The sequence below is a fragment of the Osmerus eperlanus genome, chromosome 8, assembly GCF_963692335.1.
Source record: "Osmerus eperlanus chromosome 8, fOsmEpe2.1, whole genome shotgun sequence".
Lineage (NCBI taxonomy): Eukaryota > Metazoa > Chordata > Actinopteri > Osmeriformes > Osmeridae > Osmerus > Osmerus eperlanus.
The window spans coordinates 8,829,164-8,843,105 of NC_085025.1; the positions used below are offsets into that span (position 1 = coordinate 8,829,164).

The following is a 13,942-nucleotide window of genomic DNA, read 5'->3' on the forward strand; positions in this document are numbered from 1 at the left end:
ACATACACAATCAAACGCACACACACATTTAAAAAGTCCCTTCATCTCTAGATGTCTCAGGATGGTTAGCATACCAGGGTATTAGCACACATCCTCTGTGAGTCATGCGGTGTTTGAAGCTGATCAGAGAGTAAGCTGTTATTGACTGTTTATGGAAAGCTGCTTTTGGATGGATTATTCTGACTGCTTCTGCCTGGCTGCTTCTGCCTGACTGATACCTAACTACATCACCTCCACTGCTTGAAGAACACCACATTAAACAGCAGACTAGCAGTTATAACAATCTATTACAAAACCTGACAGAAAGTCCATAGAACCAACCATTTAGCTTTGGGAAACATAACATCCCACAGGCAGAGCAGAGCAGAGCCAGCCAGCCACAGAAACTAGACAGTAGTTTTGACCTGACAGATTGAGACCTGAGAGCTAAAAGCTGCCGATAGAGTCATGCTGAGATGCTGAGAGGAGAGAGGCTGAGAGGCTGAGAGGAGAGATGCAGAGAGGAGAGAGGCTGAAAGGAGAGGATTAGAGGCTGAGAGGAGAGAGGCTGAGAGGCTGATAGGAGTGAGGCTGTGGAGAGAGGCTAAGAGGAGAGATGCAGAGCGGTTGAGAGGAGAGATGCAGAGAGGAGAGGCTGAAAGGAGAGGATTAGAGGCTGAGAGGAGAGGGGCTTGGAGGCTGAAGCCAGGCGAAGGTGATAAAAGTAGCTATTTCTAGAAGGTACCATTAAGTCAGAGGTTAACATGCGAGTACAGAGGCAGTGACAGGAGAGGAACATGTAAACAGATGTAGACTGTCAGGGAGCTCCAGGACCCGGCTGCATGCTACTGTAGAGGGTCTTCATATTCTTGTGGTCACGTATCCCCAAGATATGTGTGTCTGTATATGTGTCAGCAGGTGTGTGTGAGGGAACAGAAGTGCATGTGTTTGTGTATGGGTGTCCAAGTGTGTTTGAATGTGTGGAAGCGTGTGAAAGTCAATCTATAATGAGCTCCGGTAGAAGACCGGGGAAGGGGTTAGAGTGTGGGCGTCCTTCCAGACATCATTAGAGGAATCCCTGTGTTCCACTGGGGACAGCTTACCGTTACACACACATGCTCATGCACACACACACACACAGGTCAAAGAGGATAGCGTTCTGTGGGATGGGGTTGAGTGATCTCTGGGGAGAGTTTGCTCATTAGGAAACAGGAGTCAAATAATCCCTTAGCTTACTGGAGTCTGGAGGCATTGAGGTGAACATGCTGTCACCAAGGACAGACAGATACCTCCCCAGCAGCTGGGACTTCACATGGTTGGACTGGATCTTGTCATCTGCATTGTATGTGGTGTGACTCATAATGCTTTATATTATCATTGGTGAATTGTTATTCTAGAGCTAATTTTATTAGGTGTTCAACAAACAACCTTATCCTCTCTTTCTAAAACCCCAACTGCAATCTTCTCCGACCCTCTCAGAGATCCCAGCTGGGTTTAACCAACCACATTTTCTAGATTTGATTCTGATCCTCCAGATATAACTATACTACCTTACAGGATCAGAGATAATAGAGATAACCAATCTACCGTGGAGGATTGGTGGTAACTGTACAACCCAGAGGATGAGGGAAAACTACCAACTTACCAACTCAGAGGATCAGAAATAACTCTACTCCTATTATCTTCCGGATTGGCATGGAAGTGCTCTGCGGGTCTCTCTGGGCCCGCTTGTCTACTCGCTAAGGGATAGGGTCTCACTGATGAGAGGATTACCAGTGATTCATGCAGACAAGCATGAATCACTTACCTCTTTTAAGAGGTAAGGCTGAAGGGTAAAAGAGAAACCACTCTGACAAATGAGAGACATAGGAGGGAGATAGGATAAAAAGATGCTTTATGGACTAATGCAGGAGAATTGGGTTGGTGATGTGGAGTGGAAAGAGACAGATATCGAAAGTGCTAAATAGAGGGATTTTTTTTAAACAAATAGCCGTTTTCTATATCCCTTCCTATATGCCCTGCAATACCCATGTTTTGTATGGTAGCACTCTGCTTTGGGTGCGCATGAAAGTGAGGAGAGAGATGAAAAACGAGAAAGAGTGGGAGGGTATGTTTTTCTTAGTATTCTTGGTAGTCTCTGTGTTGCTCTTGTGAAATAATGTTATCCTTGACGTCTGTTGAAACTGATGGAACAAAAGACACCAGACACCTACATGTTCAATACCCAACATGTATATACAAGTTCCTCTAACACGTATACATCTCTGGTGACACACACCATGATGGTCAACACTGTTCAATCCATGAGTCAATACCATCCTTCTGGCAGTAACAGGCGATTGTCTCCAACACAACTTAACAGAGATTGAACCACAGTCTCCAACTCTCCTCCAACCTTCCCAAACACCAAGGTTACCTAGGTTACCATCAGACCAAGGGCCAACGGCTTCTCTGCCCCCTCTCCGCCTGATGCTAAACCTCCGCACAGACGGGTCCAAGGTGTGGAGGTGAGGAGGGCTGGAGGTGAGGAGAGCTTGAGGTGAGCAGAGCTGCAGGTGAACTGAGCTGGAGGTGAGCGGAGCTGGAGGTGAGCAGAGCTGGAGGTGAGCAGAGCTGCAGGTGAGGAGGGCTGGAGGTGAGCAGAGCTGGACGTGAGCAGAGCTGCAGGTGAGCAGAGCTGGAGGTGAGGAGGGCTGGAGGTGAGGAGGGCTGGAGGTGAGCAGAGCTGGAGGTGAGGAAGGCTGGAGGTGAGCAGAGCTGGAGGTGAGAAGAGCTGGAGGTGAGCAGAGCTGGAGGTGAGAAGAACTGGAGGTGAGCAGAGCTGGAGGTGAGGAGGGCTGGAGGTGAGCAGAGCTGGAGGTGAGGAGGGCTGGAGGTGAGCAGAGCTGGAGGTGAGCAGAGCTGGAGGTGAGCAGAGCTGGAGGTGAGGAGGGCTGGAGGTGAGCAGAGCTGGAGGTGAGCAGAGCTGGAGGTGAGCAGAGCTGGAGGTGAGCAGAGCTGGAGGTGAGGAGGGCTGGAGGTGAGTAGGACTGGAAGTGTTCACAATGTGATAATGATTCTGACAAGTTCTGCTAACACACAGATGCTGGGTTACACATCAGTGGCTAGAATTAAAAAAACATGTTATCTACTTTCACAGCATAGAGAGAGGAGGTGTCCTCACAGACTAACACCCTTGACTGAAAAAATGGGTTTTATTCTGAGAAACGATTTAGATGTACATTTAGACTCCTTTCTTGCCTTTCCAAACATAACAGTGTGTTTGGAGAACAATAAATATTTTTGAAGCAACAAAACATCTAGCTAACTTTCGAAAGTGTACACTGAGCATTGAAAACAAACAACTACCTGTTGCACGATCCTGGAACAAAACAACAGGACAGGTAAATACACTGATACGACACCAGGGGCTGTGAGCCCCACCTCACCTGCTCCTGAAACTACTGTCAACATGGGCTAGTGAATTCACATCAGCTCCCCCACACATTTCTCTATACACACACACAGATGCACAAATGCTTGCACACACTTGCACACACGCAGGTATACACACACACACACACACACACACACCTTTAAGACCTCTGTGGCTTGTCTCCCATCAAACTTGTGAGTCTACCTGAGTGTCCATCTGACAAACATATTGGACATAGAGAACCTATTGATACCTGCAGCCTACCAACTTGGGCCATTCTAGAACCTCACGCTCCAACATTCCATCACAGAGTTCCATTGCAAGGTATGGTTTCTATGTTCTGTTAGAATGATCCATGTAAATATAAGATCCAGGTTGTAACTATCTTTTGTATAAGGTTACATTTTAGTGTTCCATATTAGACATTGAGTCATGACTGTGGTCCCCTTTCGAATGTCTGGGGTTCTCGTGTTCCATGTTCTAGAACTCCAGCGGGTCAGAACCGGGTCTCTGAGCTTCCCCTCTTCAGCTGGCTGCCCCGCAGGTCGTCATGTTCGAAGCTCAGGTTGTTGTGTGAGCGTGAGATCATCAGCAGCTTCTCCTTCTTGGTGTAGTCCCTCTGCACAGCCACAGGGGGCGCCAGCAGCCGGTCCCCTGGTTCCTCCCGGTCCTCCAGCCTCATGTAGCCCTTGCTGCTGGAGCGGTCCAGCCGGGGCCAGCTGGGATGTTTCCTCTGCTCCGACGCCACGCTCAGGGACACCGCGCCCCGCTCCAGGTCCAGGGACTTGGAGTGAGCACTGAGCATGTGCAGGGAGTTGTTCGAGCCAAAGTCTTTCCGAGCAGCGCCTGGAGAGAGGTAGTGGCCGGAGGCGGAGCCTGGCGACAGTGAGCTGCGTGAGGAGGAGGAGCTATGATACTCGGAGGCGGAGTTACTCCTGAGCAGAGCCAGGCCGGGGGGTTTGTGGGCCTTTGCCACGACCGGAACCGGAACCGCCAGTGACGACATCATCACTGAAGGTCGTGACCTCTCCCCCGCCACCTCGCCGTCCTCCGTGATGCTGTCCATTTCCGGCTCGTCGATGACGCAGTTGTTGAGCTTGATGACTGGCAGTGTGAACGCACTGATCGACGAGGAGACGATGGACCGTGTCTGGCAGCGCTTCAAAGCGCCGCCCCTCTCCTCCCACTGCCGCCCTGCCCCATGCTCTGATTGGAACCCAAACACCGACCCAGACCTATCCCTGTACAGGGGCGACAGCAAGCCCCCCTTGGCCTCACCTAGCAACCCTTCCTCTTCCTCTGTGGAGCTGGCTCTCAGGGACCCCCCCCTGCAGCGCCCCGGACCCCTCACTGGCCCCCGGCCCTCGCCCCCCTGGCCTGAGAAGGTGAGCAGGGTGTTGGCGGCCAGGCGGGAGGCGCTCTGCTTCTCCTCCCGGAGCTCCTGGTCCGAGTAGGAGGCGTAGGGGCCAGAGTAGAGGGGCCCTGTGTACTGGGGGCCCCCGTAGGCTCCGTTCATCTGCTTTTGCTCCTGCAGGCGCAGACTGTGGATGTCGATGACGGTGGAGTACATGTCCCTCATGTGGATCACCTTGGTCTCCCTGAGGAGAGGAAGGGAAGGTTAGAGGAGATGAAGACAAGAGAGGAGAGCAAGAAATGGATGAAGGATGGAAGAGAAAGAACCCTATCGACAGACAGCCATCCCTCTAGTCCTCCCTCCCTCCACCCTGCTGTACCTGTCTCGGTTCTCGTGCAGGATGGCATTGGCACAGATGAAGATGAAGATTCCGATGCCCATGGTGAAGGGCCCCATCATCCTCATCCTCTCTGAGTGCAAGTAGCGCTCCAGAAACCTAGCTAGAATTCCACGGGGGTCAGAAGTCACCACAGGCTCATCAGAGGTCACAGATGACCCATTGGACGTCATTTTAAGCTCTGGGGTGTGGCCAGGGGCGGGTCCATCCAGGAATGGGTGTTTGTGTGGCCAGTAGCCAAGCACCGCCATAGCCACGCCTACCATCAGAATCAGAACCCCCAGAACCAGAAAGAACCCGGAGGCAGAGTAGAGGCGGACCTTGCCTCGGACCACCACCACATCAGACCGACGCTTCCTCTTCCTCTGTTGGGCGGCGTCAGGGCCAGGGGGCGGGGCCTGGAGGTGGTACTGGGACCGGGTGGAATCCTGTCTCTTTAAGGCTGCCAGCCCCGTGATCACACCACCTGTGGCTATCATCACTGCAGCTGGACACACCCCTGGGGAGGGAGGAGAGTCACATGCTCAGAGAGATTCACACACACACACACACTCATAGAGGTAAACATATACAATGCACTAAACGTAGACACACACAGACAAAGGCAGACACAGACAGACAGACACAAAGACACTCTCCTTCAAGCTATAGAGACACAAACAGCATTCAGATGACATATGTCTTTGTGTGGTTGTTATCATTCAACAGAGGGCTGACCATCTGATGCTTCTCCAGCAAATCACACAATAACTCAGGTCCACACAAATATTTACAGTTTAAGAAGTTGAACCATACAGTACTGTACGTGGACAGCCATTCAGAACATCTTTGGTTATTCTGATTCTGAAATCCCGAGGTTGGCATTTGAAAGGACATTTTTATTGCAGTATAGGATTACAGTGCAGACTGTCAGCTGTATATTGTGGGTATTCTCCCTCACATAATGTGGTCCATTTAAATGTCGGTTGATTCATATACATCCTGGTATGAGATTGATAAGATGAGGTTATGTGCATCTGGAACATCAGGAAGGAAGGAATGCTTTAATGCCAGCAGGATGAACCAGATTTAGATGTAATTGAGGATTGCTCTTTTACATGTGACCTTTGGCTCTCTTCTGCTCCAGCCGTCTCTGTCTCTTTACACGCTATCTCTTTCTCATCCCTGTTTTTCTCCATCTCTCCAGATCATTTTCTCTGTGTCTCTCCCCCAACCCCAGCTCCCCTCTTCTGCCCTCTCCCACACTCTACTCTGCCCTTTCTCTTGCTCTCTCTCTCTAGATTGCTTTCCATCTCTCTCTCCCTCTATGAACACACACTCTATTTACATTTCAAGTTCACATCTCAGGAGGATCGTTGATGCAACCCTCTCTCTCTCTCTCTCTCTCTCTCTCTCTCTCTCTCTCTCTCCCACACACCCACAAATTCCATTTTCTCCCTGTCCATCCTGCCTGTCCAGTAACATCATCTTTGTGTCATACTAACAAAGTTTTAAAAGCAGACAAGGAAGTTAGTCAATAACACTCTTAAAGCAGAGTCCTCAAAGATTGAAGCCCAGCTTGCAATTTTTTTCTTTACTTGGACGGGGCTAATAAGGCGTGTGTGGGCACAGTTCAGTCCAGCGGTGGGAGGTCGAGCAGCAACAAGCACATCCTCACACTCCATCCTGCTAAGCACAGTCTCAGTCTGGGAAGAGGAGGGACTATCATATAGAGAAGTCTAGAATCATCTGGAATAGTCTAGAGTGAGGAATCAGTTTCATTTGGAGAAATAATCATTGGGAAAGGTTTACCAATGCATAACTTGAAACACTCCATTCACATGAAGTGGTCATTTCTTACAGACAGTGAACATGTCTATAATAAAAACAAAACTGTTTTTAGAATGCACACTTTGAAGGTTGAATTGCACCAAAATGACAGTTGTGTGTGTGTGTCTGTTTGTGGTGCTGCAACATCACTCATTGCTTCCTTTCATCAGTACTGGGTCAATGCACAAGGCTGCCCTTAACACTGTACAAGCTGATGAGCTGATCCAACACGCATGTGTTGATCTGAAACACGAGCATAAGAAAATCAAGGACAGAGATGACAGTTGCCTTGACCCTCCCCCTCCCCCTTCTCAGTAAAGGCATCTGCTGTGGGAGTAGTCCTTTATTAGTAGAGGAGGCTGGGGAGTGTTACATTTACATTTACATTTAGTCATTTAGCAGACGCTCTTATCCAGAGCGACTTACAGTAAGTACAGGGACATTCCCCCCGAAGCAAGTAGGGTGAAGTGCCTTGCCCAAGGACACAACGTCAGTTGGCATGACCGGGAATCGAACTGGCAACCTTCGGATTCCCTCACCGCTCAGCCACCTGAATCCCCGAGTGTTAGTTTATTGAGAAAGTAGGCAGGGGAGTTCTAACCTTTCAGATACTGACTGATGTGAAGTTCACCAGCAAATGGAAGGATGAGAGAGGAGACCTGCGGGTGGCAGCATGTGTGTGTAAGTCAATAAAACCTCATTGCCGTTGCTATTGACTATTCCTTCATTTATTTTTCTATGTTGTATCTCCCTTGCTCTTCCTCTATCTCTTACTTTCTCACCTTTCATCAAGGGTTTGGAACACACAGAATGTCATCGCTCTCTTGCTTTCTCTCTCTCTTTCTCTCTCTCTCGCTCTCTCTCTCACACACACCCACAAACATACATACACACACACACACACACACACACACACACACACACACACACACACACACACACACACACACACACACACACACACACACACACACACACACAAACACGCACACACAATTTCTCTCTCACTTAAACACACACATACCACAAGTCCAACATTACACAGCATTATTGTTTTATTGATCAGAGATCAGTTAGACAGTGAGAGTGAGCTTGACAGCTATGGACAGAAGAAAAAGAACCTTGAGTCTGAGGTTCTTACAGAGGAAACGTAAGGAAAAGTAAGTTAAGAACGGTTATGAATAGGAACGTTCCATAACAAGATGTTAAGAATTCCAAGGAGAGCTAATACAAGAAGTTTACGTAATAAACCAGAATTTGTTATAGACATTCAGATAAGGCACACAGAATAAACGTGAGGCTATTAGACACGAAGATACTGAGACTAATGATTCGTGGTCTTGCCAAGAAAACATCGATGCTTTGGGACTGTGTCACCAAATCCAGGAGACAGGCGCGTGTGCGCCGTGTGTGTGGGTGGATGCTGTTAGAGGACCGCTGATTACCGGGAAGTGCAGTGTCTCGGTGATACAGTAAACAATAATCATCAATCATACAGTCGTGTGAGAGCAGAATACTCTGATAATCAGAAGTTACAGTCGTTTACCACCTCCACGAGACTCCTGGACGGTCTCCAGTAAATATCAGGGTTTGGTCACCATAGAGACCAGAAAGGACAATTACAGCTTTGATGTCCTTCCCAACCGCTCCGATATCCTTATTAAAGCAGGACGGCAGATGTGTTTGTTAGTGTAATGAAGCTAAAAGGTATTTAAAAAACTAAAACTGTCGAACCTGTGAAATCATACAGGTGTATGATACAGAAGTTTGAGATCAAGAGGATAACATAGTCTTATGTTACTCACGCAAATTATATTTGATAGAAAAAAAGAAACCGTTCCTCTCAATGATAAAACGTTGTCCTATTAAATAGGCAGCTTCTGTTTAAATGTGGGTATTTATCAGTCAATGCACGAGCAGCAGACTCACCTGTGTAAGAGGCTGCGTCTTCCTTCTTCTTACTTGGCCATTACGCGCGAGGAATTACAAGACTGCCCATATTCCTCTCATTGACATTGCTCAAGGACATGTTTGTATTTCCATGATGTTACAATCGCGTGCCGATGTGACTAAGCTTACTCATCCAAGCCACCAAGCCTCGGTTGTCATCACGCTCCATGTCAGAACCGCGCGCCACCGAGAAGAACCATTGGTCGCAAACTTGGGAAACCAGTAAGCAAAGAACAACACGGGAGGAATCCTTTTTTTTCTTCTTTACATTCAAAACTTTAAGTTATTGAAGCCAGAAACTACCCGGTCAACGGTGGAACATGGAAAAATGATGTTTTCACGTCGTTGAAACAGTTTGTTTAATGAATTATTTTACGAAGGCGAATCTCCCCGTTGCTCATTTAACTTCATGTCAAAAATAGTACTTCTTATCGGAAAGAAATACCAATCAGTTTGTAATCCTCATACCGAGATTAACTCAATCAATATGTTTTCCTCTTGAAAAAAACTTGAAAAAAATATCTCGCGTGTACCCCCTCACTCTCGCTGTTTGAAACGGTATAGATAACGGCCATGGGGCTCGGGCCGCTGGCAGATATCGTCCCATAAGCTTGGTAAATTAATGTATTACAGGGAAGTGAAGACCAAGCAACCACTCCATCCCCACGTGACTCCCCACAAGGAGTGACGCACAATGAGCACGAGAGACAGAGAGAGAGAAAGAGAGAACGGAACTCACAGCAGTTGCATCTGAATACAGAATTATCATTAATGCTGCCAATGTTTGCAAAGGAAGACAGACATAAGATTCCGATGAATGCACTAGACTAGCCAAACCCCCATTCTAGTGCAGAAGTCTGAAGCTACTCCCTGGTTACAAAAAAAGGCTTCCTAGGGTAGTTCACCACAGCAGGATCTACAGCAGTCCTGGCTTTTCCACTGTCTGCCCAGTTTGGTGCTGGTGGAAGCAGCATGGACTGAACCCAGGTCTTCTGCTCAATCAGCCTATTCATCTACCGTTAGACCAAGAGGACATCCTAGTAGTCCAAGTCCACAACTGACTCTTTAGGCAGCAGAAGTCGACAGCTAAAGGGTTAACCCCACAGAGATTCATATCAGAGACGTTACAGATGTGAGGCTTAGCTATTTCCTGTGTTTATGCAGATCAGGGAATGCTGGATCTCTGAACACCACCCTCTAGGCAGAACAGCAGACTGTAGACCCAGAACCAGCAGACCCCTGGACTAGTCCAATAGTAGCACACATCTTGTTCTAGAATTAAGGGATCTCCAGTTCAGAGTATGCCCAGGTTCTATGGAGGACTAGCCATATGATCTGTGAACGGATCTACATGGAGGTGAGCTGTTGCTGGGATTGGCACTGGATGTTAAAGAATCTGTCTGCTTCCTAGCATGTCTCTCTCTTTTCCTTTGGCTCTATAGAATAAAGAGAGAGAGAGAGAGGGAGAGAGAGAGAAAGAGAGAAATAGGCTCAGAGACATGAGAGAGATAGAGATAGAGAGACTAAAGAGGGTGGAAGGGTGCCAGAGAGAAATGCGACAGTGAGAGAAAGAGAGAGACGGACATGTGGTCAGAGGGATTCCATTGCAGTCAAAGCCACCTGATTATCCCAGCCTCCTAAAATCTATCTGGCTCTCACTGCACGCAGGCCATTGTGCATCTAAATTACTTTCTGTCACTTGAAGTTATATAAAGGAGAAAGGAGAAAGAGGGAGAGGAAGGAGTATGTGAGCAAAAGATAGAAGAGGACAAGAGGAAGGAGAGAGAAGAGTGCAGCTAAAGTTGATAAAGCAATAAATACATAGAAACTATCGTGTCTGATTTCCCAGTCTCATTCTCTGGAATGTGGGTGTAATCTTACGACATATCCTCGAGGAGCTAAAGATAGGTCTTAATGACTATCTGACTGAACCTGAACGCCGCCATCCACCCCCATACAAAATGAACACAACCAGTCCCCATACAAACTGAACATGGGGTTAGACCTGAACACCTAAAGTATGTTTACCTGAGTATGGGGTTGCAGCTGAACAACTCCAGTTGTTCTGGATGCAGGAATATGTTATGGGCAGGGGTCCTAAATGTGTCAGGTTGTTGGAGACTATGTGTCATTTGAAACATGGCTTCTACCCTTTTTTTCTGCCCTTCTGCCATTTTCCTGTTCAAGATATTACACTCCCATTACATCTTGTAGAGCATCTAGCCGTCTTCCAGACACTCCCTCTCACCACAGAGTCTCGTTCTCACCTCTGACAGCCATGGAGTTGTGAAAGAAGAAAGCGAGGTTGCCATGGATATTGCCGTGGTGTCCTGGTGAATGTGATATGGTACAAGTGTAGAACATCAAAGTCAAGGAAATATATCTACATGTTTTAAGAAGTGAATATTCAAAGACTTTAATATTTGGCCTACTAAGGTTGATGCAGACGAACCAGCTAATGCCAAAGGAATATGCTTGGCCAACCCACAAACACATACCCCCCCCCCGACACACACACAACCCTAGCATGCGGAGCCTCAAGATATTGACACACACACACACAGGTTTTTCTCCAAACATGGATGGGTGCAGCGGAAGCCAGGCCATGGAAACTTGGCTGAGTGGATGGTGACCTCAAGTCCTACAGAGACTCCAGCTGCTGTCTGGATGATTGGTGTCACGTCCAGAGAGCTCCATCAGGGCTGGTCTCTACGACAACAGCTGGCGGCAGCCCATAATTCCACAATGTCTGTTACTGAGTGCCCAGATACAGTAACTAGGACTCTGTCATCTGAAGTGACCAGGGAGACACAAGGAGAGACCAGAAGTCGGAGAGAGACCAGACAGAGATCAAGGACCAGAGAGTGACCAGAGAGAGACCAGAATCCAGAGAGGGACCGGGGAGAGATCAGAGATCAGAGTGAGATCAAGAGACCAGGGAGAGACCAGAGACCAGGGAGAAACCGACCAAGGAGAGATGAGAGAGAAAACAACGGAGAAACTGGCAGAGACCAGAAATTGAGCTTGGAGCTGGAAGAAACTCAGAAACAACAGCCATAAAACATCATAGACATGGGAATAGGACCGTGACCGTGACCATCACTGACCCAGTGTTGTGCTGTGGTTCTGAAACCCTCTTCAGACCTGGGGCTGAGGAGCATGTGCAGAGACAACGTGTGACTGGTTTACATAACCAGCATCAGGGAAACATCCATACTAGGACTGTGTCTCTCTCTTCATTGCTTTCAACAGCTGTGTGTGTGTGTATGTGTGTGTATCCAGCAAATTATTTAGCCAATGTGTATGTGTGCATACAAGTAGTATGTTCGTTTTTGGGTGTGTGAATACAAGTGATTGTGTGTTGTGTTGATCTCTGGAGGACTGATGCCACTAAACACATTCACACACACACCCTCACACAGGTACAACGGGAAAAATTGCATTGACGCCCACCCCCATCTCTGGCGTCTCCATGGGAACGGTGATGCTGGTTGCTGTGGCAGCATGGTGGGGGACGACCAGACAAAGAGCAGAAGTGATTCACATGCACACACAAATGCACATACGCACACAAACGCACAAACACACATGCTGAAAGACATCTAGACAAAGAGCAGAAGTGCTTCACAAACACACACACACACACTGGAAGACATCCAGACAAAGAGAGTAGTGATTCAGACCAGACATGAAACCCATGTTCACAAAAAGCTCTTCTGGAATACAGCTAAGAGTATCTATTTGTCTTGGCACATGGTTTAAATGCAATTTTAGGTTTTCACAAAAGACCACAGTTGTGTGATCATTTCACGTCATAGATTTCTCCTAGTTGATCGTGTAGATCCTGTATGAGTAGCCCCTGTCAGATTAGATCCCTTATCAGTAGATTCTGAAATAGAAGATCATGTATTAGTAGACCTTTATCAGTAGATTACTTTTCAGTCGATCATGTATCTATAAATCATGTATAAGTACATGCTTTATCAAGAGTTCCCATATCTATAGCTCCTGCATAAGTAACTGCTCCATAGTGCAGGTGTCCACATGTGTTGGTGGTGTTTGGGTTATTTTGTGTGTTTAATTGATAGTGGTTCTGTGCGTTTAGTGGGTGGTGGTGGTTCTTTGTGTTTGGTGGGTAATGTTCATCAGTGATGCAGCTCAGATCCTGCTAGCCCAAGGCTGCAATCAAACTTTCATGACCCGAGTCTGAAAAACTCTGTGTGTATGTCTGTGTTGTGTGTGAGTGTGTCTTTACAGTATGTGTGTGTCTGTATGTGTCTATGTCTGTGTATGTGTGTGTGTGTGCATGTACCGTAAAGTAGTGTTTTCCCTCCTTTTCCTTTTTTAAACCGAGCCCATTCAGGAGGTTAATATGAATTTGTAAGTGTGCATGCATGCATGTATGACTGTGTTTGCATGTGTGTGTATCTGTGAGTGCAGTACAGAACAACTGGCCCCTTCTCCCCCACAGCCATTTCTCTCTGAATGTTTATATTGAATCTTTACCACTTTGAAACAGTAGAGTTTATTACATTTCTGTATCACCGTAGGGGGTACGAGTAAACATAGTGTTTGTTTCTCGGTTTCGTACATTAGGTTCTGCCTCAGTTTAAGCATTCTTGTACACACACCTCATCCACACCACATCTCTGCTTTAAAGTACTGGCTTTCACAGGGTTTGTGTGTACAGGAGAGCGAGAGGGTAAGTGGTTATTATGTGTTTGTTTGTGTGTGTGTCTGTGTGTGTCAGAGAAAGAGAGAGAGAGAGTGGATGTGTATGTGTGTGGATTTGTGTTTCTACTCCAAGAGCCCTGGAGCTTGACTTGACCCTCTGACACAATAGGGACCTCTATAACTCTCTCTGTTTTATATCTTCTCTCTCTGTGTAATCTGTCTCTATAAAACTAGCCCTTCTCTTATATCTCCCCTTTTCCTCCCTCTTCTCTCCTTACTTATCTCCCTTCCACCTTCTTCCCTTATCTCTCTCTTCCTCCATCCTCTTATCCTCACCACGGGCTAGGCAGAGTAGCAGACCTCT

General features: G+C 47.3%; 1 protein-coding gene across 1 annotated transcript; it reads right to left on the reverse strand.

The window, feature by feature from the left end:
* Nucleotides 1-3,154: 3,154 nt before the first annotated feature.
* Nucleotides 3,155-9,908, reverse strand: tmem200a (transmembrane protein 200A). The gene is made up of 3 exons (XM_062468153.1): nt 8,884-9,908; nt 5,128-5,644; nt 3,155-4,992 (listed from the first exon to the last, which is right to left on the reverse strand). Exons 2-3 carry the CDS (start codon nt 5,622-5,624, stop codon nt 3,891-3,893), a joined length of 1,599 nt encoding a protein of 532 aa, XP_062324137.1. The 5' UTR covers nt 5,625-5,644; nt 8,884-9,908; the 3' UTR covers nt 3,155-3,890.
* Between the last annotated feature and the right edge of the window lie 4,034 nt (nt 9,909-13,942).

Coding starts and splice junctions, on each gene's coding strand:
- tmem200a (XM_062468153.1), bottom strand. CDS start 5,624: ATGATAGCCACAGGTGGTGTGATCACGGGGCTGGCAGCCTTAAAGAGA. Junction 4,993..5,127: donor CTGCACGAGAACCGAGACAG/GTACAGCAGGGT, acceptor TCCTCTCCTCAG/GGAGACCAAGGTGATCCACA.